The following is a 27,505-nucleotide window of genomic DNA, read 5'->3' as shown; positions in this document are numbered from 1 at the left end:
GAGCTGTCCACAGATAGCAGAACTAAAAGGGTACTCTAACACTTCCTCTGGGACTTCAGGGGTCAAAACACTGCCCCCAGGCACTGCCATAGGGCCGATACAGGGTCCACTCCTGCTGCACCTAAAAGCACTCACTCCAGGCCCTGCACTCACTCACCAGCACTGCCCCCTAGCAAGGGGTGGAGCAGCCAGTGAGTGGAGCTCACCCCTGCTGGTGCCAAAGTGGCTAATTAGTTCCAGCACCTGTGCACTCCAGTTCCCACACACGAAGGGGTCAGGGAAATATCCTGCTTCATGCTTCATACTACCGAAAGCGATTTACAGATTCAATCCAATTCCTATCAAAATACCAATAACACTCGTCACAGAAAAGTTTTTTTTAATCCTAAAATTTGTATGGAACCAAAAAAGAGCCCAAATAACCAAAGCAATCCTTAGTAAACAGAACAAAGCTGGAGGTGTCACACTACCTGACCTCAAAATATATTACAAGACTATAGTAATCAAAACAACATAGTATTGGTATAAAATTAGACACATACACCAATGAAACAGAATAGAGCCTCCAGAAATAAATTCATTTATTTACAGCCCACTGATATTTGACAAATGTGCCAACATTTATTGAGGAAAAGAGAGTCTCTTCAATAAGTGGTGCTGGGAAAACTGGTATTCATATGCACAAGAATGAAACTAGGTCCCTATCTCTCCCATTAATACAAAAATCAACACAAAATGGATTAAAGATTTAAATATAAGACCCCAAACTATGAATCTATTATAAGAAAACATAGAGAAAACACTTCAGGACATTGGTCTGGGGTAAGACATTATAAATAAGACTTCAAAAGCACAGGCACAAGAAGCAAAAATAGACAAATGAGATTAAATCAAACTGAAAAGCTTTTGCACATCAAAGGAAACAACTAACAGAGTGAAAAGGCAAACTACAGAATGGAAGAAAATATTAGCAAACTACTCATCTGACAAGAAATTAATATCTAGAATATATAAGAAACTCAATTCAACAGCAAAAAAGAATCTCATTCAAAAAACTGGGCAAGTGAACTGAATAGATATTTCTTAGGAGAAGATATAGAAACAACTAATAAGTATATGAAAAAATGCTCAATATCAACATCACTAATCAGGACAATGGAAATCAAAACCACAATGAAGTATCATTTCACCTTGGTTAGAACGGTTATTATCAAAAAGGCAAAACATAACAAGTGCTGGCAAGGATGCCAAGAAAAGGGAACTCTTATAAAATGTTGGCAGGAGTGTAAACTAGTACAGCTATTATGGACAACAGTATAAAGATTCCTCAAAAAACTACAAATACAAGAACCATATGAACCAGCAATCCCACCACTGGGTATATATCCTAATTTGAATTTGTGTCCCCTCCCAAATCTCATGTCAAATTGTAATCCCTAGTGTTGGAGCAGGGGCCTGGGTGGGAGGTGATTGGAACATGGGGGAGGATTTCCCCCTTCTTGTTCTCATGATAGTGAGTTCTCATGAGATCTCGTTGTTTAAAAAAAGTGTGTAGCACCTCCCCCTTCTCTCTCTTCCTCCTGCTCTGGCCAGGTGAAGACGTGCCTCCTTCCTCTTACCTTCCCACCATGATTGTTAGTTTCCTGAGGTCTCCACAGCAATGCTTCCTGTACAACCTGTGGAACTGTGAGTCAATTAAACCTCTTTTCTTTATAAACTACCCAATCTCAGGTAGTTTTTTATAGCAATGTGAGAACAAACTCATGCATATCCAAAAGAAAGGAAATGAGTACATTGAAGAAATACCTGCAACCCCATGTTTATTGCAGTACTATTCACAATAGACAAAATATGAAATCAGCCTAAGTGCTTATTAACATATAAATCAATAAAGAAAATATACACACATGGAACACTATTCAGCCATAAAAAGAATGAAATCCTGTCATTCACAGCAATATGGATGAGCCTGGAGGACAACATGTTGAGTGAAATAAGCCAGAAACAGAAATATAAATATCTCATGTCGTCACTCATATGCCAAAGTTAGGAAAGCTGATCTCAAAGAAGTATAGAATAGTGATTTCTAGATGGGAAGGGCCGGGGTGGGGGAACAGGGAGAGACTGGTTAAAAGATACAAAATTACAGCTACATAGAAGAAATAAGTTGTGCTGTTCTATACCACTGTAGGGCGATTACAGTTAACAATAATTTATTATATATTTTCAAATAGAAAACAGGATTTTGAATGTTTCCCGACATAAACAAATGATAAATGTTTGAGGTGATGGATGTGCTGAATTACTCTGATTTGATAAATATTTGAGGTGATGGATATTATATGCATGAAAACATCATTATGTACCCCATAAATGTGTACAATTAGTATGTGTCAATTTTTTTTTTAATGTTGACTGTGTTAGGGTTCTCCAGGGAAACAGAGTACACTGATGGAGATATAGAAGAGATTATAAGAACGTAGCACACACGACTATGAAGGCTGAGAGGTCCTACAATCTGCGCTCTGCAAGCTAGAAACCCAGAAAAGCTGGTAGAGTCATAATGAGTAGTAGTGATGAGTGTAATCATGAGTCTATGTTACTTTTGTTACAGCAGCCCAAGGTGACTAAGATATTGACCATCATATAATTTTAAAACTGCCTTGAAATCTAAAATTTCTGGTTAGAACCAACAATGGATAGTGCTTACAAGTATATTATTCATAGTGACAGACTGGATAGGGATAAAGCTCACTGTTGTACATACTGGGACTCTATCTTTGTGGCAGCCTGTTTATTTATGGACCAAACTATCTCCCTTTCCTTCTTGTACACACAGCTAGACTATATTCCCTAACTTCCTTTGCAATTAGGCATGGCCACAACTGTGCTCTGGCCAATGGACTGTGGACACAAATGACAAAAGCCATCTCCAGGTGTGATCCATAAAACCCTCCCACGTGTTAATGTCTATTGTCTGAGTAAGGACCTACAGGGCAGAGCCAAATGACAGATGCCTGTGTGAGGAGACACCCTGAGGAGAGCTGCCAGTTTAGTAACATACATGCCAGATCATTATTCAGTGAGAAACTTTTGTGTTAAGCTTCAGAAATACTGCATTAAAAAAAAAAATAGCAATTTATCCAGACGCAACATGAAAGTTTTTTCTATAGCAGTAAAAATTGTCAGTCATGGTTGACCACTAAAGTAACATCTTTATTCAGTTGTATAAAGGAGTGGACGTCGGTAACAAAATATCCCATTTAGTATGAAAGCTCACAGTTTTCCTGCTGAATGTGTTCCTCAATATAGTCTTCAACCTGACTTGGTACTGTTGTCAGAGGCGTGTAAACCAGAGCAACTCCATCTTAAAGAGGAGCTGGGTAAAATGAGAGGGAAACCTACTGGGCTGCATTCCCAGATGGTTAAGGCATTCTAAGTCACAGGATGAGACAGGAGGTCAGCACAAAATACAAGTCAAAAAGACCTTGCTGATAAAACAGTTTGCAGTAAAGGAGCCAGCCAAAATCCACCCAAACCAAAATGGTCACGTGAGTGATCCCTGGTTGTCCTCACTGCTACACTCCCACCAGCACCCTGACAGTTTACAAATGCCATGGCAATGTCAGGAAGTTACCCTATATGGTCTAAAAAGGGGAGGCATGAATAATCCACCCTTTGTTCAGTATATTATCAGAAAATAACCATAAAAATGGGCAACCAGCACCCCTCACGACTGCTCTGTCTATGGAGCAGCGATTCTTTTAATCCTTTACTTTCTTAATAAACTTGCCTTCACTTTGCACAGCAGACTTGCCCTAAATTCTTTCTTGGGGTCTGGATCAGGTCCGGTCCCCTTTCCGGTAACATATTTCTGGTAACCACAGAAGGGACTATAGTGCAGAAACCCAGACCCAGCAGCTCCCTTTGGGTAACTGTTGGGGTCCTGTAACATATTTCTGGTGAAACACAGAAGAGACGATACTGAGGAGACCCCTAACCCAAAGGAAGTAGACTAAACACTAACTGGATGGCTATGCGTAAGTGGTTGGGTACCTGGGTAAACAATGGGATTGGGGTAGAGGCCCAACTTAGGGGAGTTAGAGTCTCTCCTAAGACACAGTGGCTTAAAAGCTCCTCTCAATAAAAGGCAAGGACGTTTGACCAACCTTGGGTTAGAGGCCCAACTTTGGAGGGTTAGAGTCTCTTCTAAGATTTAGGGGGTTAGAGGCCCCTCTCAGTAAAGTCCACCTTGGTTAAGAACAGGTTTGGCACTACCAGATGTTAACTGCTGTTCTCTTTGGATTAATCTGCCTTGTACTCTTTGCTAATGGCTGTGGGTGACAGGGTTAGGCATGTACAGGATAGTGGGACATGGGAAGCTTTTTCCTCCCTAAAAGGGGAAAGTTGAGAGCTAACAGGATTGCTGGAAAAGATCCCTTTGCTACCAAGAAGCAGCCACCTGAACTTTTCAGTGTCGCTGCAATGGGTGGGTCTTTCTCTGGTCTCCCTGAGCATTTCACCTTCCCCACCCTGCCACAGACAATGCTTTTCTCTCTCTCCTTTTCCTTTCCTATCTTTTCTGTTACTCAGGGCAACCATCTTGCTTAAACCACGTGTCCAAACTCCAAGTTGGAGGTTGGATTAAAGATGAAGTGGCCCATCTGGGGCAAATTTAAGCTTTGCCAGTTTGATATTGGGTGCTAAGCAGAGTGGTTAATGTCTATGTTTTATCACACGTATTTTGCCCTGGCTGGAACATAAAAAATAATGATTTTCCTTTATGATGCGACTTGGCCCCCAGGGCGAGAGTGCCTCAAGTCGGATCACTAGTGCCGCTCAGGGAAAGGGAACCCAGAAGCCTGGCATGCCAGCAAAAGGGTAAGAATTTCTTACCAGATTTCTGGCTTCTCTCTGTGCAAACGGTTGAATGAATAGAAAAAAAAAAAATCAGAGTTTATCTCCTCTGTAAAGTTTTTAATTAGTGTGAAAAAGAATTCTAAGGCTAATCTTAAGCTGGTGTATTTTGTGCTATGAATTCATTTTCTGTGTTGAGGGGTACTTAGAATACCTGTCAGCCTGCTTTTCAAGACGACACAGCAAGCTCGTCAGTAACAAACTTGGCTGCAGGTCCCTGAAACAAATAAAAAACTAAATGAGGGCAGGCGAGGTGGCTCACATCTGTAATCCCAGCGCTTTGGGAGGTCGAGGTGGGCAGATCATGAGGTCAGGAGTTCGAGACCAGACTGGCCAACATGGTGAAACCCTGTCTCTACTAAAAATACAAAAATCAGCCAGTTGTGGTGGCAGGTGCCTGTAATCCCAGCTACTCAGGAGGCTGAGGCAGGAGAATCGCTTGAACTCAGGACGTGGAGGTTGCAGTGAGCTGAGACCGCACCACTGCACTCCAGCTTGGGCAACAGAGTGAGACTCTGTCTAAAAAAAAAAAAAAAAAAAAAAAAAACTGGATGAAGCCTCCACTTTCTTTTAAGTCCTCGGGAGCTTGACCTTTTAACCACGTGGCAGTACTTTCTCTTGTTCTTTGCCTCCCAGAAAACAGAACTTTCAGGGTTTATGTCACAGTTAGCTCTAAAAATCATATTAAATAGTTAAAATGTCTTTGCAAGTTCAAAATTAACTACCCTAGACTTCTTCTGGGAAAAGGAATAGAGACTTCCCTGTCCTGTAGTTCAGTAGCTAGGGTTTTACACTTTAACAGTGGTGGTCCGGGTTCAATTCCCCACCTAGAAAGTAAGTCATTTCTGGTTTAATATCTGTGTGACTTTGTCTATTCTCTTTTCCTCTGCGGACTCTCTTAAATTTCCCTTTCTCTAAGCACCTAGGAGGTTACCTTTGGTAAAGTTCTGCAGCTAGAAATATTGACCACTTGCCAAGGCTAAAGTTGGGTAATAAAGAGATCTGAAATGATTTCTTTTTTAAAGAGCACTATGGTTAAAAGTTAGCTTAATTAAAAGTGGATAAACAAACTATAGATATATTTAAAAGGACTTCATGCTTTCCTCCTCTTGGAACTTGTTTTTTCTGGAAAAAGGTTTTTTTCTTCTCAGTTAACTGAATGATTTCTTTTTTTTGTTGTTTGTTTGTTTTGTTTTCTTTTGTCTTAGCACTCAATGCATACATGAGAGGCTCTAAGGTAACTTCTGGTAGGCTGGGACTCCTTGGGAAAAACAGAGGAGGCACCACAGATCCCATTTTGGGGAAAAACAAAAACAAACAAAAAACTTCTGTTTTCCTCATGAAACCTCAGGAATTAAAAACAGACAGATCCCTCTCAAAATCAAAGGCTCTGTTCTTTCTTGCGTTGTGTTATCTGACAGTTTTGAGTTTTGGGGGCATCAGAAATTACTTTGCGTTATGAGAGGGCTTTGGTGTGAAACAACTAGGTAGGAAATATACTTTAAGGGATGGTTAATAGCAGTTATGGAGGAATACTTGACTCTTTGTACGCTTGGATCAAGAAGCATGCTCTTGGCCACCTGGAAGATAAGGAAACATCCCCACCCCACCCTGGGAGATGAGACTCCCATGAGGGACAGGTTGATTAGAAAATGGGCTGATTAGCTTTGGCTTGCCTTGCGATGAAATGCAGGGTAGAAGCACTGCACTGTCTTCTCCCATAGTATTCTCTCCTTTTGGGGATCCAGGATCCAGTGTAAAATGGCACCCTTAATTTTGGGGATCTGTCTTTGCCTTCAACTGCTTATTTGCTGCTTAATTTGGCCCTAGAAACACATGCTTTCCTGATCCTGTTGCTCCAAGGGCTCCACCCTGAAGCCAGTAATACAATTAAGAAACTGGCAAATAAAGAATCTTACAAGTGGTAAATCTATTTATGTGTTATATGTTTATATGTAAAAGAGCTCTAATTAATTGGCTTAAAAAATAAGCACTTAAATATTTTGTCAGAAAAATACAAACTTTAATGCCTTTTTGTTCATATGACAACAGTAATCTTTTGGAAATAAAGACAGTTTTATATATTATTGGTAAAATAAAATGACTTGAAAATGTAGACATTTGGTCTCAAGGTCAAATATCAGATTTGTTAAATGCTTTAAGGTCAAACTAAGTTTGACCATCTTGAGTCAATTTTTGTATAAGGTGTAAGGAAGGAGTCCAGTTTCAGTTTTCTGCATATGGCTAGCTAGTTTCCCCAATACCATTTATTAAATACGGAATCCTTTCCCCATTGCTTGTTTTTATCAGGTTTGTCAAAGATCAGATGGTTGTAGATGTGTGGCATTATTTCTGAGGTCACTATTCTGTTCCATTGGTCTACATATCTGTTTTGGTACCAGCACCATGTTGTTTTGGTTACTATAGCCTTTTAGTATAGTTTGCAGTCAGGTAGCATGATGCCTCCAGCTTTGTTCTTTTTGCTTAGGACTGTCTTGGCTATAGGGGCATTTTTTGATTCCATATGAAGTTTAAAGTAGTTTTTTCTAATTCTGTGAAGAAAGTCAATGGTAGTTTGATGGGGATAGCATTGAATCTATAAATTACTTTGGGCAGTACAGTCATTTTCACAATATTAATTCTTCCTATCCATGTTTTTTCCATTTGTTTGTGTCCTCTTTTATTTGCTTGAGCAGTGGTTTGTTGTTCTCCTTGAAGAGGTCCTTCACATCCCTTGTAAGTTGTATTCTTAGGTATTTTATTATATTTGTAGCAATTATGAATGGGAGTTCACTCATGATTTGGCTATTATTGGAATGCTTGTGATTTTTGCACATTGGTTTTGTATCCTGAGACTTTGCTGAAGTTGCTATTATTAGCTTAAGAAGATTTTGGGCTGAGACAATGGGGTTTTCTAAATATACAATCATGTCATCCGTAAACAGAGAAAATTTGACTTCCTCTCTTCCTATTTGAATACGTTTATTTCTTTCTCTTGCCTGATTGCCCTGGCCAGAACTTCCAGCACTGTGTTGAATAAGAGTGGTGAGAAAGGGCATCCTTGCCTTGGGCTGATTTTCCAAGGGAATGCTTCCAGCCTTGCCCATTCAGTATGATATTGGTTGTGGGTTTGTCACAAAGTTCTTATTATTTTGAGATACATTCCATCAATACCTAGTTTATTCAGAGTTTTTAGTATGAAGAAGTGTTTAATTTGATCGAAGGCCTTTTCTTCATCTATTGAGATAATCATGTGGTTTTTGTCATTGGTTCTGTTTATGTGATGGATTACATTGATTGATTTGCGTATGTTGAACCAGGCTTGCATCCCAGGGATGAAACCGAGTTGATCGTGGTGGATAAGCCTTTTGATGTGCTGCTGGATTAGGTTTGCCAGTATTTTATTGAAGATTCTTTTTTTTTTTTTTTTTAAGATGTAGTCTTGCTCTGTCACCCAGGCTGGAGTGCAGGGGCACGATCTCAGCTCACTGCAAGCTCTGCCTCCCAGGTTCACGCCATTCCCCTGCCTCAGCCTCCTGAGCAGCTGAGACTACAGGCGCCTGCCACCATGCCCAGCTAATTTTTTCTATTTTTTTAGTAGAGATGTGGTTTCACCATGTTAGCTAGGATGGCCTCTATCTCCTGACCTCATGATCTGCCCTCCTCCTCTTCCCAAAGTGCTGGGATGACAGGCATGAGCCACCGCGCCTGGCCTGTTGAAGATTTTTGCATCAGTGTTCATCAAGGATATTTGCCTGAAATTTTCTTTTTTTGTTATATCTCTGCCAGGTTTTGGTGTCAGGATGATGCTGGCCTCATAAAATATGTTAGGGAGGAGTTCTTCCTTTTCTATTGTTTAGAATAGTTTCAGAAGGAACAGTTCCATCTCCTCTTTGTATCTCTGGTGGAATTTGGCTGTGACTCTGTCTGGTCCTGGGCTTTTTTTTGTTGGTAGGCTATTGATTACTGCCTCAATTTTAGAACTTGTTATTGGTCTATTCAGGGATTCGACTTCTTCCTGGTTCAGTCTTGGGAGGGTTTATGTGTCTAGGAATTTATCCATTTCTTCTAGATTTTCTAGTTCATCTGTGTAGAGGAGTTGAGTATTCGCTGATTGTAGTTTGTATTTCAGTGGGATCAGTGGTGATCTCCCCTTCATCATGTTTTATTGTGTCTATTTGATTCTTCTCTCTTTTCTTCATTATTAGTCTGGCTATCTGTCTATCTATTTTGTTAATCTTTTCAAAAAAGCAGCTCCTGAATTCACTGATTTTTTGAAGGGTTTTTCATTTCTCTATCTCCTTCAATTCTGCTCTGATCTTAGTTATTTCTTGTCTTCTGCCAGCTTTTGAATTTGTTTGCTCTTCTTCTCTAGGTTTTTTTTTTTTTTTTTCTTTCTGAGACAGTGTCTTGCTCTATCGCCCAGGATGGAGTGCCGTGGCATGATCTCCACTCACTGCAAGCTCCACCTCCCAGGTTCATGCCATTCTCTTGCCTCAGCCTTTGGAGTAACTGGGACTACAGGCACCCACTACCATGCCTGGCTAATTTTTTTTATTTTTAGTAGAGACAAGGTTTCACCGTGTTAGCCAGGATGGTCTCAATCTCCTGACCTCGTAATCCGCCATCCTCAGTCTCCCAAAGTGCTGGGATTACAGGTGTGAGCCACCACGCCCGGACTTCTCTCGTTTTTTTAATTGTGGTGTTAGGGTGTCAATTTTAGATCTTTCCTGCTTTCTCCTGTGGGCATTTAGTGCTATAAATTTCCTTCTAAACATTGCTTTAGCTGTGTCCCAGAGATTCTGGTATATTCTGTCTTTGTTCTCATTAGTTTCAAAGAACTTATTTCTGCCTTAATTTCATTATTTACCCAGTAGTCATTCAGGAGCAGGTTGTTCAGTTTCCATGTAGTTGTGCAGTTTTGACTGAGTTTCTTAATCCTGAGTTCTTATTTGATTGTACTGTTCTTAGGAACCTACAAAGAGACTTAAACTCCCACACAATAATAGTGGGAGACTTTAACACCTCACTCTCAATATTAGACAGATCAATGAAACAGAAAATTGGCAAGGATATTCAGGACTTGAACTCAGCTCTGGACCAAGCAGACCTAATAGACACTTACAGAACTCTCCACCCCAAATAAACAGAATATACATTCTTCTCACCACCGCATCACACTTATTCTAAAATTCACCACATAAATGGAAGTAAAATACTCCTCAGCAAATGCAAAAGAAAGGAAATCATAACAATTTACCTACTTTAAAGCCATTCGATTCTAGATAAGGTCTGGGGATATGTGGACTTAGCCATGTCCCCTAGCTATGCTGAAGCATCAGCTCTTATCTGCAGTTCTGCCTGGTGTGTCCTAGGCTAGGCACCACACCTAGTACACAATTAAAATTTCTTACTATCCAGGGTTTTCACCAAAAGTAAAAGTTGCTAAAAGTTAACATTGTAATATGAAATTCAGACTATTGAAGAAAACAGTTTTACATTCAAGGTGTCTAAAAAAAGTAAAATGTACTTTTGGTAAATATTATAAGAAGGCATGAGAATGTGGATTTTTTGCCTAAAGTGTTAAAGAATTGTTTTAAGTTAGAAAAAAGCTAAAGGTTTGAACAGTTGTGGAAGGTTTGAAAAAACTGTGAGATTCTGTGTGCAAACATATTGGCTAAAATTAAAGGGGTATTATTCAGTTTTTCCAAAAACTAAACATTGGAGTAAAAGCACCACAGGTTTTCCTTAGAGCACTAATCTGCTCTTTCACAAAAATAAAGGGTTATAAAAGTTTTATAAGAATCTTATGGTTAAACATTAAAATTGGGTAAATATGTCCATACGATTTTATTAAAACTTGGGTTTCAAATTAATAGTACATTAATGTAAACATAAAATTTGGTTTATTTGGTATAAAAATCATACAGGAAGCATTATCAAATGTGAAAGTGTTTTGCTTTCTTTGGATTATATTTACATAAATGTGTTATTGGTATATGTTCCAAGGTTATAGGAAACTCCTATAATTCTAATATGATTTAGTGTGTTAATAATTATCATTGTTCTGTAAAATTTTGTGTGCCACAGAAGTAACCAAATTTCCTTGTCAATTGTGGCCTTAATAGTGGTTGTCCTAAATCTTCCACAATCATTCAGACAATCGTTGTGCTTTAATCCTTTTTAGAAGGTGATTTATAATCAACTATAGAACTCTAGCACGTGTTCTTAAATGCAGGTTTTTCTGATAACTTTGTAGATTGTGACATCAGAATAAAGGAAAAACTTTCAGAACTCTCACAGAGAGCTGAAAAGTTCATAACTATCAAATAGAGGTTAACTACATGGACTAAACTGAAGAAGTGTAATCTTTTTAACTTTGCTTAAAATGCTGCTGATCCTTTGTTTTGCTTTTCAGAGTTAAGAATACTTTTGAGCTATTTACAGCTTTTAGCAATTGAGTAAAATACCCTCCTGTGAACAAAATTTGGAGCATATTTGTTTTTCTCTGCCTGATTTCTCCAAAATTTGGAAACTGTGAATATTCTTAATTTATGGCAATACAGTTATTTGTGTAAGTTCAATAAGAATCTGTTTTCTTTTGTAACAGGACACAATTGGAGAAATTGGTTATTTTACCAAGGCTTTGACTGGAACGGTATGTTTTCCTTTAAGGAATCAAACCTGACTTCTAGGGACAAAAAAAACCCTCTGGGGAACTGGACTCATACCTTGCCTATACAGTCGCTGTATAGGGTTTCTGAACTATGGTAATTAAAGAACATCACTTCCTCACAGGCCCAGGAGCCCAAAGTTATCTTAGGACCTCAAAAAGAAAGGAATTTATCAACTTAAAAGTATTTGAGGGTATAAACTCATGGAGGGGCTCCGCTTTAAAAAAGTCTTATCTGAGATTCCTTATGTAACAGAGTTCCTTTAAAGCCAATTAAAAAGCCTATGTGAAAAATAACTATTCTTGCTGTACTTTATACAAATAATCAGGCCAATTATAATAAAGCAAATCAGTCTTACCATAATTTGCCTTAGTAAAAATAGGAAACTGGAGAGAAATATTATGTTTCAAGAACTATGGTATGCTTGTTATTAGATTCTAGTCTTGTTTATTGTTTTTGTTTGTCTCTGCAATTTAGGCTAACCCTGCTTATTCCTGTGAACCAGTGATCTCTGACTGCTGCTCAGAAGAAACAAGAGGGATGGGTAATATAAAAATCTGGATCAGCATTCTAATTCTGGGCACATTACAATCAACTAACAACCCCATACCAGCTTAGTTCCAACAGTTGCCCAGTTCATAAAAAACCTTCTAATTTAGTTTACTTGGAATAACTTTACTTATTTTGCTTTACTTTTATGGAATATATTGCTGTTACACTCTTTGTGTAGGAATACAGGACAAGCTTACTGAATGTTTTCTTAAACTGAACACTTATTAATCTTCCAGATATCACCTCTTGTCGAAACTCAAGAGTCATAAATGGCTCTCGCCATACTGATGCTTTCTGATTGAGCTCCTGTCTACCCTGAACACAAGAGACCCTAATAGTTAGGCAGGAATATCATCGCTCCTATTCAGCCTGAAGAAGTTACAGAATATGGATCTTCGTCCCTCTGCAACCTTTAGGATTAAGGGTTCTCTTATAAAAGAGAGGGTGGAAATGTCAGAGGCATGTAAACCAGAGCAACTCCAACTTAAACAGGAGCTGGGTTGGAGCTGGGTAAAATGAGGCTGAAACCTACTGGGCTGCATTCCCAGACGGTTAAGGTATTCTAAGTCACAGGATGAGGTCGGAGGTCAGCACAAAATACAGGTCATAAAGACCTTGCTGATAAACAGTTTGCAGTAAAGGAGCCAGCCAAAACCCACTAAAACCAAAATGGCCAAAAGAGTGACTTCTGGTCATCCTCACTGCTACACTGCCACCAGCACCACAACAGTTTACAAATGTCATGGCAATGTCAGGAAGTTACCCTACATGGTCTAAAAAGGGGAGGCATGAAAAATCCACTCCTTGTTTAGCATACCATCAAAAAATAACCATAAATATGTGCACCAGCAGCCTTCAGGGCTGCTCTATGGAGTAGTCAATTCTTTTATTTCTTTACTTTCTTGATAATCTTCATTTCACTTTGCACTGTGGACTTGCCCTGGATTCTTTCTTGCATGAGATCCAAGAACTCTCTCTTGGGGTCTGGATCAGGACCCCTTTCCGATAACACTGTGAACTTAAAATACCTGAGACAGGTGTCAATTTAGAAAGTTTATTTTGCCAAGGTAAAGGACGTGCCCATAATACAGCCTCAGGAGGTCTTGATGACATGTGCCCAAGGTGGTAGGGGTACAGCTTGGATTTTTACATTTTAGGGAGATATGAGACATCAGTCAATATGTGTAAGATGTACATTTGGTCTGAAAATGTGGTACAACTCGGTTTGGAAAGCCAGGAGGGGGCTTCCAGGTCATAGGTAGATAAGAGACAAACTATTGCATTCTTTTGCATTTCTGATTACCCTTTCGCTGAATACACAATTTACAGGAATAACCACCAATGCTTTAGTCTGGCTTAGTGAAACAACAGGGCAAAGGAAGCAATCAGATATGCATTTGTCTCACATGAGCAGAGGGATGACTTTGAGTTCTGTCTGTCCTTTGTCCACAAGGAATTTCCTTGTGGGCACATTGTGAGGGAAGTATGTAGCTTTTTAATCTTCATAGCTATCTTATTTTAGGAATAGAATGGGAGGCAGGTTTGCCCAATGCAGTTCCCAGCTTGGCTTTTCCCTTTGGCTTTGTGATTTGCGGGTCCTGAGATTACTTTTCCTTTCACAGTACTCATAACCAAACCCAGCTTTGCAAGCAACCGTGTCTTGCAAATACAGGTTCTGATTAGAACAATATAAATTTAACCATAAAAGCAAACCTTCATTAGTCTTATATGCCAAAACAGGGTGAACACACTGATCACAAAATTGAAGATGTGATTTGTTGCATTCTTTGGAATGCATCTGAAAGTCTTCTGAATATATTTTTAATTTTTTGAAAATACCTGATATAGGTCTTCATCAGTGTCTTCTTAAACCAGACAGCAGCAGCAAATAACAGATTAAATATACATACATACACACACTCTCTTTTCTCCTACCATTTTGTAAATATGATGCAACTAGGTCAATATGTGTTTTAAGCAATACGAAACAAGTTTGTTGAACAGAAACCTAGTGAGATTTTGGCCAGGAAGTAATTACAAGCATTCAACTTTATGAGAGAAGGTAGTGGTCCATCTCCATCAATGACTCTACAAATGTGAGCTTCTTAATACTACGTAAGAAATAGTATAATACCTGTAAATTCACATTCAGTATCTACTTCTAAGCCTCTGGCATGTCCAGTGAAAGGAGGCTGGAAAAAAGCTTTAACCAAAGGCTACCTGGGGCCTCACATAATACAAAGTTGGGTCAGGTCTACAAAAAAGGTGGAAAGACCACGTTTATCAGCCTACAACAACTAAGTTAATACACACTGTACATGTTTATCAATCAATGTCTCCCATAGTCCAGTTAAAACCACTGCTTAGGAGCTTCTAATGGCTAATAAAAGACATGGCTGTAAACTGATCTGAGTAGGTTAGAAGGGTTCAAGAGAGTTCATACCAAAACTAAAACAAACAAACAAACAAAAAAACCCCAAAAAACAAAAAAACAGAATTTTATTGGTTACAATCTCACCTTCGTCTAAGACCTAGAAACATGTGGTCATATTTTTAGCACTGGCAGATTACAAACAATGGAAAATTTCTCCTTAAGGAGTTTGCTTTGTTTATACAAACAAATCTATTGAGTTTACTATTGCTTATATTTCAATATAAGCAATAATCCACGTGACAGTATTAATAAAAGTGCTAACAAAAATACAACAAAATTAGCAAAAGTGATGAAACGACTCAAGTTTGGAAAACATCATTAAGTGATTATGAACAATCAAATCACCTCTCAGATAAAAGCACTGGAGTCAGTATTAAAATAACTAAATGATTATTGGAATCCAAAAAGAAAAACAGAATTAACATTTGTTTTAAATTTTGGATTGCTGTTGCCTCACTTTCCTTGATGATTTAAATTCCTGCATCAGATGTTTTCAGTTAATGTTTTTACTTCCTAATTTTTTATGTTCTCAACCAACTTCAGTATGGGTATTCTGAACTCAATGTTGAAACATATAAGTCTGTTCTAACATTGTTGATTCTCTATAATGTGACCTATGTATAGACTCCAATCAGCATCTATACCTAAGTTGCCATCTGTATATATTACTAATATAAATATATTGAACATATAGTTACATTGTTACATTTATCCAAACTATCCTGAAATTTAAAAATCAGTTGCCACCTATTAATGAGCTGAAATATTAATATACGTTTACATTAGTATATAAACCTAGTCACAAAAATACTCATACACAAATCTAATTGTTACCTGAAAAGCAGGTTAGTATATAACATTATGTATATAATCTGTAGATACGTTTTCATTAAGAAAATAACTTTTGGCTGGGCTCAGTGGCTCATACCTATAATCTCAACACTTTGGGAAGCAAGGGTGGGAGGATCACCTGAGGCCAGGAGTTTGAGACCAGTCAGGGCAACACAGCGAGACCCAACTCTACAAAAAGAAAAATAGCCAGGCTGCTGGCTTGTTCCTGTAATTCTAGCTACTCAGGAGGCTGAAGTGGGAGGATCGCTTGACCCCAAGAGCTCGAGGTTACAGTGTACTATGATCCCCACTGCACTCCATTCTAGGCGACAAAGTGAGACCTCAACTCTTAAAAAAAAGTCATGAAATAAAAGAATCATAAATGTTTCCTTATATAACCAACTATACCTTATTATGAAACTAAACACTCAAAACAACTAGGATAAGAATAAAGTCTGATACAATTATAGATAATAAACACTGTAAAAGCAATGAAATGTGTTGCCAAGCATGGTGGCCTCCGCAGTGGCAAACATGGTTCTAGCCGTGGGCATGGTATAACCTGCCAGCATGTCCAGCAAGTCAGGAATTCTTTGGATCTTGTCAAATTTCTTAAATTAGGAAAATGATCATGCTGTGATCTCTAAGAAAACTGAAACATTTAACAGTTTACAATTCTATGAAAAATAGAGAATCTCAGTTATAAATCATAAATGACAAAGGTGGAGGGAATATATTACTCACTTCCTATATACAAATATCAAAAATCGAATTGAAATACTAAGGATGAGTAAGGGATCGCTCATCACTGTCCATGCTATGAGTAACAAAATCCCCCTGAATATTTTTAGTGGAATCTTCATCGTCTTCCAAGTGTTTGATTTCTTTTCCAGTCCTTCCCCAACCCCAGCGCCTCTTTTGTTACCTAAAATAAGGCATGTTGAAATGAATACATGTTTTCTGAATGGGCAACATCTTCCGGGAAGGAAAATTCCTCACTTCCTTTGCAGAGGTAGGAAAAAGAAGAAGAAAGTTATCTCCCTAGGTACAGCTGACCAGCAGGTCAAACAGGTTAAACACTGAGCAAATAAAAAAACGGTGATAAATAAGAATTATTCACTCCATTTCTTATTAGCTTATCTTTGTCATTTCCAAACACCATCTGGTACATAATATATCAATTTACCAGGAGACTATAAACCAGGAAGTATTTCCAAATCTATCCACTGGTTACTTTATTTCCCCCTCCAGAAAAGAACGTCTCTAAGACTCAAACCTAAAATGCTTAAAACTATCGGTTTTATTATTGTCAAGCAAAATAACATTTCTAATGCAGTAACCCAGTGAAAAGTGAACATTTACACTAGAATGGGTAATCTCATGATGGCTCAGAGAATCGTTCTCTGTACATAAGCAGTTAATCTCTCAAAATTTAAAGTTTATTAAGCTAAACGGCTTGACTCTTTTTAGCATTTCTTGAATATGTATTTTTGAATCCGATCTGATTCAAACCTTTAGACTTCCGCTGAAAAGAGATCAAAGCTGTGTCAATGTTGCAGCCATTGTCTTGCATACGAGGGAACTGAGAACCCCAGTGAGATGGGTTAGGCTGTAGTGTAGCGAAGACCAGTGAGTGAGAACTTTTGCAGCACAGCTGTTTTTAGAATTTTGGAATGGATTTAATCAATACTTCCGCATGAATCTAAGGAACTTTATCTGTTTAAGTACAAAATAAAAGTCAGCATAAGAGCCAATATTGAAGAATGTGAACCTTAAATGGTAGCTCTCCATTTGCATTCAAGAATAACTTTTGTGCAGGAATCACCCCTACCTGGCCCCACCAAAAACAGTAAGAAACTTAAGCCCAAATATAAAGCAATGAAAAGGCTACAACCATGTTGAAAATAGTATTAATAGGATCCAAGGAATAACGCAAAATTAATGCAATGTCGGGAATTTTTTAGGCATTTCCATTTTCAAAAAATATCCTGAGAGATCCTTTTAAAACCTGGTAGCATTAAAACTAGACTTATAAAATACAGCAACCCAAAAATCACTTTGATTGACGTGCCAAAATCAATACACTTAACCATGCAATATATATATATATAACTGACTTCTTTGTAACTCTAATTAAACTACCCCAAACCGCTAATTTCATTAAAGTAGAACTAAATGCTTGTATTGTAAAATATAAAAATAACAGATGGACACAATAACAAACACCTATTTATTATATTAAATACAAGCCTGAAATGTTAAGTACAAAGTACAGATTCCAAGAAATTACATTTCAGATCCCAAAATGTCTTGTTGGTGCTTTGACAACGAAAACAATGTTTTAGAAAGATTTTATTTCACATCCTAAAACATAGCAACAATTTGGGGATAAAAGTAAGTAAAATCCAAAACTTCAAAGTTTATTCCAAATTCTTTTGAATCCCTATGGTGGCTGTAAACAGTTTTTAAATGTTCATAGCTTGAAGGAATGTGAATATCACAGTTTCTATGAATTTCTGCCTAGGAAGCCCAGCAACGTTACACAGTAGTCTCGTGTTTCCACAGTCCAGTCCTAACATTGCCAGTGCTATCGGTACCCAGCAAGGATCCCTCCTGCCCAGTGCTTTTAATTGGTCCATTCTGAATGGCCAAGTTGAGGCCATAAGATTTCTGCTGATTTTCAAGTTCAACCACAGCTGGCTTCCTTAACGCATCTTTTTTACTACTGGTTGAAACTGGCTTTTCGAAATTTCTGCTGCTTTTGGGAAGTGTGCTACAAGCATCACTGCTGTCTTGCTGGGGTGGGTTGTACTGTCTCTCTCTGTAGGCTAAATAAGCTCTTCGGCTCCTTGAGTGTCCTTCGTGATTGCCCAGCCGGCTTTTAGGTAAGCCGTTCTGCACGCTTCCTTCCACGCTCGTTGGGACATCGTAGGCATATTCTCTCAGGACTGTGAGTCGGCTTGCCCGGTGTCCTTTACTTCTATTTTTATGGTGGCGGCCTGAGTGCACATTTGTTCGAAACTGAACTTCCAAAGGAGCCACGTGCATTTTAATATCGTTGTCCATCGAATGTTCTGTCAGACTATTATCAAGTTGAGGTGTGGAGTTCAAAGGTAAAGAATTGGCATGGCACTGAGCTGCAGCCGCCTGTAAGTTTGTTAACTTGCAGCCCTGGGAGGAATTTTTGAAGCTTGAAGCACTTTTGTTTGTGCATGAAGACTCCGCACTGCTATTGGCGCACTTGGGCGCCTCTCCATTTGTCCCGCTGGAGTTGGGGGGCTGGACGTTGACTTGCACTGAATACGAGCTCCGTCCTGGGCAGCAAGTCATGATCCACGCAAGTCTAACGTCCTCCCTATTAACACAATGGTGGACCATGAAGAACGCACTGAAGCTTAAACATGTGGCTCCAAAAACGAAGCTAAACACCAAGTCCAAAGGGTAATACAAAGCAACAGCCAAAGCCCCAAACATCCACAATGCAACATATAAGAGCAAAGTAAGGCTGGCCCCCAAAAGCTGAGAATGAAAAGTGTGCTCATTTTCCAAGGCTGATGTAGAAATCAGAGACAAAGACATTGAATCCTGATGATTTATTTCTCCATTTTCATTGGCTGCCAATCTCTGTTGCTCCTCCGTGGGCTCCTTAAGCTCGTATTTGCGCTCAGGGTGTCTTTTCAACTGAATAAATATGCTCAGAAAGTACATGCAGTTTACAAAAGTGATGAAGCTGGCTGGCCCGTAGAAGGCTCCCAAGGAGGGTTCCCACGCCATCCAGCAACTGGAAAAGAATATGGTAAACCAGATCGATGCTACATGTTTCAACACATTATTTAAGAAACTGCAATCACCTATAATGCCTAGAAACTACTTAAAAGAGAAACAACTGGGTCAAATACACAGAGAATATAAAATACTCACTAGGGTGCATTTGGCCGACTGCCGTAATTCTTAATGTTCGCTGCCGCGGTTATGCCACAGACAATGATAGGGATACCACCGCCAATCAGGTAAAATCTGGAAGGAGGAACCACAGGAAAAACCACTCATCACTCCGCTTTTTAACATGTTATCTATCATAACATCTCAGTACTTCAAAAGTCATTCCCTGAAGATTAACTATTATTTTTATTCCAATAATAAGCTGAGAGTTTCGTTCGGGAGGCTGATTTATTAGCAGTAATGTGTTTTTGTTTTGTTTTTTAGATTTCTTGTTTTAAAGCACAGGTCTAGTGAGTTTCCGAGCAGAGGAACGCTGATCAGCTTCTGCCACCTTGTGGCCAAGCAAAGTAACACTCTGGGCCTGCAGGTAGGATTTCAGCTTTTTTTTCTTTTTTGTGTGTGTGTGGGGGGGGGGGGGTGGGTGGGGGGGGACTGGCTTCTTTTAGATTCAGCCAGTGAACTGAAAAGTGCCATAGTTCATACAAAAAATGTAATGACATATTACTGATTAATGTTCAGCTCAGCCTGCATGTCCCAGGACTGCCCACTGCTGTGTATCTCATCCCCAGTCCACTGAGATTGAGGTAAGGAGGGTATCTGGATCCCAGCAGCTACAGAGTGCAGAGGCCCTACCTGACCCCTTTTCCACAGAGTAGCAGGGGACAGCAAGGGAAATGATGGTGCAATAAAAGTTGATTGAAACAGAGCAGTGACTGGTCCTACAAAGAAAAATTTTATGGTCATCTCTGAGCTCCTTGATCTCTCTGAAAAAGAAATTTCCATCCAGGATGGATATTCCTGGGTGAGTCAATCTTAATTTTGCATTTGCTCCTTCCTGAGACATAGCCCCAAATCTTGCATTGGGTGGATAAAGGCAGTATCTGTGATACATTTGTCCATATATTGTTCCTTCGTCGTACCTAGTTACTAAAATCCTTTAACATGATGTTAGTACTGCTGAAAAGAAAACTAATTACCCTACAAAACTGTAACTCTGCCTTCCATTCCACAGATTAGAGAGATGCCAGTAATATGTGACCTTCCCCTTCTTCCTGCTATACTAATTCACATCTGCTTCTTACCTGAAAAGAAAGCATTATTTCCAAAATTAATCTTGGGCCCTATCACCCTCTCTGTGACTCTTCTTTCAATGTCCCCAACCCCCCGGTCTTCTTGTTATCAAATAATCCTATTTTGCATCTTTAAAATCTTCTGTACTGCTTATTTCCAGCCTATATATACTTTTTTTTTTCAAGTTTCCAGCCTATATATTTCCAGCCTATATATATATATATAGCCTATATATATGGCCTATATTTCCAGCCTATACACACACACACACATATATATATATTCAAGTTTCCCCACCTTCTAAAACTTTCCTTGAAGTACCATTTCTTTTCTCTCTTCCTTCTGCAAACACTAGTACCATGACTTCCTTGCCTTTATCACCTTATTGTTGACTGTACCCACTCACTGCCATGATGCTAAAAATGTCCTCTGTGGGGTCAGATGAGTCTCACGGGCAAATCCCGTGTCCCACCCTCCAGGCGACAGTGTTGCTCAGGCTTCCTTAAGCTAAAGGATATGGGGAAAGCAGGGTTAGAGGGCAGAGTCTGAGCAGTCTAATGCAAAGAGGATACTTGTGTGTCATTTGGGGACTGCAGAGAGTTTGAAGCCCAAGCTGCCTTTTCCTTAACTCTGTATCTTTGTTCTCAGAACCTTACAGGAAGGAACAGCTCCTTAAGGTTCCCAAGTTTCAGATTCCCAAGTTTCTGAGCCAAACACCATCATCTCTCATTTCTCTTAATAGAAGTGAGGGAGGTGTCAAATCTCATTCTACCATTTAACTCTGGGGCCACTGAGCACCCCTGCTGCTCCTTATCAAACACGGAACCACTCTCCCCCAAATCTTCCATGGTCTCGGGTGTTCTCTTTCTGCAGCCAAAAATCCAGTGATTTTTTTCCACAACCCATCTATTAAACACTAGTATGGTCCAAGTATCAATCTTTTAACTAATTTCCCCTTGGGAGATCCTATTCATTATCATGGCTTCAATGATAATGAATAACATAAGGAAATGTCTCCTGCTCCTCCTAGACAATCTCTAGCTGGTCCTCTCTGCTGAGCCCTGGACTTCTAAAAATGTAAACATTCCACAAGAAAGTATTGATGAGCGTACCACCCCGTTTCCCCTCTCCACGCCTCCCCCACCCACCTGCCCTTTCTGCTTTTCCTATCTTATTTCTCAGTTGATGGAAACACCCTCTGTCAAGGCATGCTAGCTAGCTAGAATAGACAACTCGCAGTCTTCTTCAAATTTCTCTCCCTCACACATCTCTTAAATCCAGCTGGACATCAGTCCTAGAGAAACTGCTTCAAGCCTCTCAAACTTGGGTCCTCCTCTCTGTTCTCCATGACACTGTTCTGGTCTTCATGGGGGCTACCCTAATAACCTCAGCAGAATTCCTTATTCTTGGGGATTCTGATTTGTACTCCATACTAGAGCGATAGCTACCTTCTAAAATGACACTGTGTCAGGCCACTCCCTTAGTTAAAAGTCTTCGGTGGCTGCCCACATTTTAAATAGGACCCACCGAGGACTCAAAGCCAGCTTCCATCCTAAATTCCTGCTACTTGACACCAAACACCTGAGGTTCCAGCCAAACTGCACTCCTCGAGGTTTCCTCAGCTCACTCTTCACTTTTACACTTAGTCCTGATCACAGTAAGGTTCATGCCAGTGGCCCAGCATTTCCTAATAACCCCCCACCCCCAAAATTAATGGCTTCTTGCTTTACATTTTCAAATAACTTATCTCCACTATGCTTCTCACACAGCACAGTCAGTGCTCATGCCTGTCTCCTCCTGCAGACTATAAACTCCCAAAGGGCAAGGGGGTCTTCTCTAAATCCCCAGCCCAGGGCCAGTGACATATCAGGCATTCAACAGGCTTGGTCATCACTGATAGATTTTACTCATCCAGCATGATCATTCATTTACCATTTTTCATATTACAATGGATAGGAAAGACATATTACAAGTCTTTTTGTCCTTTGCACAGAATAATTAAATTGATACATACTTGAGATTATGACCTCAAGGAAATAAAAACAGCTGACAGTTTCATAGGGCCTATGACGTGGCCAATCCCATTGTAAGTGCTTTGCCCATTTACTCATTTATTCCTCAAAACTCGAGGATGGGAGAATCAGCCCCACTTCTGAGATGATCTCGGAAGGCTCAGAGGGTACAGAAGTTGACTGAGGACTCGCCGCTGGAAGGATGCCTAAGCCATTTTCAAAGCCAAAGTCATTTTCAAAACCAGGCAGGTCCTGCATACAAGTCCGTTCTTTTACTTCCCAAAATTCACTCAACAATTTTGTTATAATTTACGATTATGCTTCAATGAAAGCAGACAAAACACTTATTTGACCCTTAAGATAATACAACAAAGATAAGAGATACCTGAGCATTGGTCTTGGTGGGGGTGGTGGTTCATCAGGATCCTGGCATCTTTTAGCTTTTTTAGTGACTTGTTTGTAGATATTTCGAGCTGTCACTCCTACCCATAGTACTGTGGCAAGGGTGGAATAGTGAAGAATTATCCCAACCTACAAGGAAGATCAAAGAATGCATAAACTAAGAAAAAAAATGTTCCTACTACGGCTTATCTCAAAATTGGTAAGTAAGTTTCAGAAGTCTGATTCGAAAGCAGCAGGAAGGCCTATCTTAATAATCAACTCTGTTGCCTGCTAAGGCAACACTGCATTCTAACAGACGCACGACAGGGAATCACGTTCCTCAAATACACAAACCGACAATTGGCTCTAGGAAGCCCACAAGCTACCATTTATACCCAAGATGACCCTTAATAGAGGACAGAAGTGGCTCCTGGACATTAAACCAAAGGTGTGTTTTTCATAGATGTGACATTATACATTAGCGTTCATTTTCTTTCTTTTTTTTTTTTTTTTTTTTTTTTGAGACAGAGCTTCGCTCTGTCACCCAGGCTAGAGTGCTACAGTGTGATCTCGGCTCACTGCAACCTCTGCCTCCTGGGTTCAAGCGATTCTCCTGCCTCAGACTCCTGAGTAGCTGGAGGTACGTGCCACCATGCCTGGCTAATTTTTGTATTTTTAGTAGAGACAGGGTTTCACTATGTTGGCCAGGCTGGTCTCGAACTCCTGACCTTAGGTGATCCATCCACCTCAGCCTCCCAAAGTGCTGGGATTACAGGCGTGAGCCACCATGCCCGGCTTAGAGTTCATTTTCTAACATTCTTTTTAAGGAGGAATATATAGAGGGCACAGGTAACCACAGGGCGAAAGCCACAGCACATACAAAATAAGTTCCAGAGTAAGAGACCTAAGATATAATTCAGAGCTTTTATACATTGCAGCAGTCACAAAGCAATATAATAATATATTGATGGTTAAGAGGGTGAACTCAGAAATGAAATTTCCCTTGATTTTTAAACTGGTATTCACCTCTTACCTGCTGGGTGACCTCAGCAAAGTCACATAAGACCTTTAGGTCACGTAAGACCTAAAGTGTTGGCTTCCTCACTTGAGAACCAAGAACAATATAAAAGTACTATGAGGTTAAGTAAAATTGTCCACATTAAGCATTCAGCAAATCTCCTATATGTGACAAGCAATTAGCAGAAATAACTATATTACTTATTAAGAAAGTGATTTTGAGGAAATAACGCAAGCTCTCTGAAATTAACTTTCCTCAATTTAATAGTGAAAAATCATTAATCACCACCTCTGGGGGTTTCATAGGAACTGAATGGACACAATACCTGGGATATAATAGGTGCTCAGTAAGTATAGGATAACTGCAATATATGCAAATGATATACACTGAAGTTCTGTTTATCACATGACCTGCATATGAAGCAACCGTAGTTGAGGATGAAATTCTAGATGAAGATGTGAGGAAATGAAAGAGGCTTAAATTTTAGTTTAAGAAAAGTAAATGTCATATGTCATTGGAGTATCAAGGACATAATCCAGCTTTCTTAACCAGTAACTTGCTCTCTTTTGTTAATCATTGCTTTTTAATATAATTACAGGTAAGGCCGGGTGCAGTGGCTCACGCCTGTAATCCCAGCACTTTGGGAGGCAGAGGCGGGCGGATGATGAGGTCAGGAGATCGAGACCATCCTGGCTAACCCAGTGAAACCCCGTCTCTACTAAAAATACATCCTGGCTAACACGGTGAAACACGGTCTCTACTAAAAATACAAAAAATTAGCCGGGTGTGGTGGCGGGCGCCTGTAGTCCCAGCTACTGGGGAGGCTGAGGCAGGAGAATGGCGTGAACCTGGAAGGTGGAGCTTGCAGTGAGCCGAGATCGCACCACTGCACTCCAGTCTGGGCGACACTGCGAGACTCCGTCTCAAAAAAAAAAAAAAAAAATTATTACAGGTAAAATTCCATTAATGAAATTCCAAGAAAAAATTTGTCATTCTAAAGGGATGCCTCTCCAACCTCAAGAAAATCAGAGGTCAATTATAAAAGCATGGACCACTGTCCAGAGTTTATTTTAATGAGAACAAATCTGCAGCAAAACCTTGGTGACCTGAAAGCCCAAATCTTATTTTGCAGGGGAAAGCCAGGGTGGTTCCTCTCCACGTAAACCTTGCAATGGCTCTGAGGCGCTGGGAGAGGGGATCACGTCTGGCCCAACTACAAACGTCAGAAATGATCTTCTTAAAGAGAAAAGTGGCTTTGTGGTTCCCATTAGTTTTGCTGACTGCACTGTGAAAGCAAAATTTATAGACAGAAGTGGAACAGAGAGCATAAAATAACCCTTTGAGCTGTCGAAAGTCATACCAAATATTTTAAGTAAAAACAGAATAAACGAATTTGATGCACAGAAACCAATAAATTCAAAACAAATCAGATATTGATTCAAAATGGTCAACTCTACTATTGCTGGGGGTGTCTCTGACACAAAGGTCAAACGAATGAGACAGGGCTTTAAAATACAAAAGGTTAAAAGTAACTTCAACATAGGAGGTGTCACACAAAGAATTTTCTATAGGGAACAAAACCCATCTTTAGTCACTGAAGTGTTTTCTACGGCATTTCTAAACTTCCGGAGGAGGTTTACTCCTAAAGATACTGAAGCCTGATTATTACTAGTGGAATTTTAGGGGTATGATGACATCTATTAACACAGTCGTGAAAGCAAATCACTAAATATTCTACAAGATGCAAAAAAAAAAGAGTGATTAAAATCTAGCACGAAAGATTTTCCTATCTTTTGGAATGTAGTATTTCCTATTGTATTCTCCATCTGACACTTCATCTACATGAAATATAACCTTGTTACCACATTTTCTTCCAAATAAATCAGAGATGCACATGGTAATTCTGTAAATTGTCTAGGAGTAATCTAATTCATAGAGCATGTAAATAATTAGTTAAATGCAGTAGATTATCATTCAAGAAAGCCACCTTACCTCGGGACACTAATTTCCAAAGTTGTAAAACGGGTATAAAATAATTATCCTAAAAAGTTCCACTCTGTATGTTTGTTGTCTAACTATAAACTCTCACAAACTAGCATTCATTTAACCACAAATAAGACTACAACCGTGCAACATGCATAGCAACTGTGCAAAAAAAAAAACTTTTTCATGATGAATGTAAGCATAGACATTGAATATATAAACAATTAAAATTTTAACAGCTTCCATTAATAAGTGTCTGCTATGTATCCAAAAACGTATTCTTGCATGTGATTTCACTTCTTCCTTTTATCATCACCATTAGGTCAGTGTTAACCTTAAGATACAAAAACAGAGACTAAGACTGAGAGAAGTCATCCACCAGAGATTACATGGTCAGTAACATGGCTGTGATTCAAACTGAAGTTACACGGTTCCAAAGCCCCCCTTTCTACTCTCCTACGCTGCCCACTACTAAATACTAAAGCACAGTGACAGGGGCTGAGAGGCACTCAGAATCAAACCGACTAGCATTTGAATCATGCCTCTGCCACCTAATGGTCCTAGTGACTTGGGGAAAGTTATTTCAGTTGCCTATGATTCAGTTTATATAGTTATAAAATACACAAAGAAAAACTACCTCCTAGGGTTAATATGAAAGTTAAGACATAACACATGCACAGTAGTTGACAAGTAGAATGGTCTTAATATTCACTGACTAGATTTTTCCAAATACATCTCTTGTGCCACTGCAGCAATCCTCTAAATAACAGATCTCAAGGGCACCTAACAAGGGCGGCTGGCATGATATTTAATAAATTCAATCATGGATTGGTGGAGCAATAAGGTATCTTAGATAAGATCCAGCTGAATCCTTTTATGGCATAGCTAAGAAAACCAAGGACCAAAAAATTAATGACCAATTATTTGGCAGTGTATCATGAACCAGAACACAGATCCCTTCCAGACTTAACTGATGCTCCTTGACTTCGGGACTCAACTTCTTAGTTCTTGAACTTCAGCACCTTTAGCAAAAGGTCGTAGAAAGCACCTAAGGTCTTACCTGAAATGAATTTAGGAACCAGAGTGAGAAGTACCTGGTGGGTAGCACCTTTAATAACCTCAATCAATCACTGTGTGGGAAGAAACTACATTACAACCCATTCATGCTGTTCATAAAATATGTGAGCTCACAAAGAGAGATAATAAAGACAAAACTACATGGATTATGTACAAATACAAACTGCACATAACAACATGTACACGTGAGGGCTCAGTTTTTGAGGGAAGAACCTTAACAAACATTGAACTAGCCTGACCCATTTTATAGAAGAAACATTAAGCCCCTACTAGGTTAAGAGACTATTAACATAAGCTGTTCTGGCAGACACAAAATTAGAACCTAGCTCCTAGGATCTGGAATCCTAGGCTAGTCCGTTTTGCATTCTACCACTGTGCTCTGAGCTGGTGATTACCTGAATTGAGAATTACAGTGACAAAGTGAAGCAAGGAATGTCTGAGTCAGAAACATAAGAATGATGCTATGTCTTTCATCGAAGGGAAACACATTATAAACACAGAAGAGAACGACAGTGAAACGTCTAGACTTGCCTTTCCCTTTTCTTGTGTAAACCTTTAATGGCACTTGTTCTTGAAGCCTTAAAAACTCACTGCAATTCCTTTTTCCATTTAG

At 39.3% G+C, this 27,505-nt stretch overlaps 1 protein-coding gene across 2 annotated transcripts in view; it reads right to left on the bottom strand.

Moving 5' to 3' along the window:
• Positions 1-17,617: 17,617 nt before the first annotated feature.
• The window catches only part of ADGRA3 (adhesion G protein-coupled receptor A3), a 135,396-nt gene continuing 125,508 nt past the window's right edge, over positions 17,618-27,505 (bottom strand). For both annotated transcript variants that reach the window (XM_008017754.3, XM_073012491.1), the window contains 3 exons: positions 22,819-22,964; positions 19,330-19,425; positions 17,618-19,189 (listed from right to left, as the gene is read on the bottom strand). In XM_008017754.3, the coding sequence (XP_008015945.2) occupies positions 17,947-19,189; positions 19,330-19,425; positions 22,819-22,964 (1,485 nt within the window). In that variant the 3' untranslated portion in view covers positions 17,618-17,946. The remainder of the gene's footprint in view (positions 19,190-19,329; positions 19,426-22,818; positions 22,965-27,505) is intronic.

The sequence above is a fragment of the Chlorocebus sabaeus genome, chromosome 27 (genome assembly GCF_047675955.1).
Source record: "Chlorocebus sabaeus isolate Y175 chromosome 27, mChlSab1.0.hap1, whole genome shotgun sequence".
Classification (NCBI taxonomy): Eukaryota; Metazoa; Chordata; class Mammalia; order Primates; family Cercopithecidae; genus Chlorocebus; species Chlorocebus sabaeus.
This window is presented reverse-complemented; position numbering and strand designations above follow the sequence as displayed.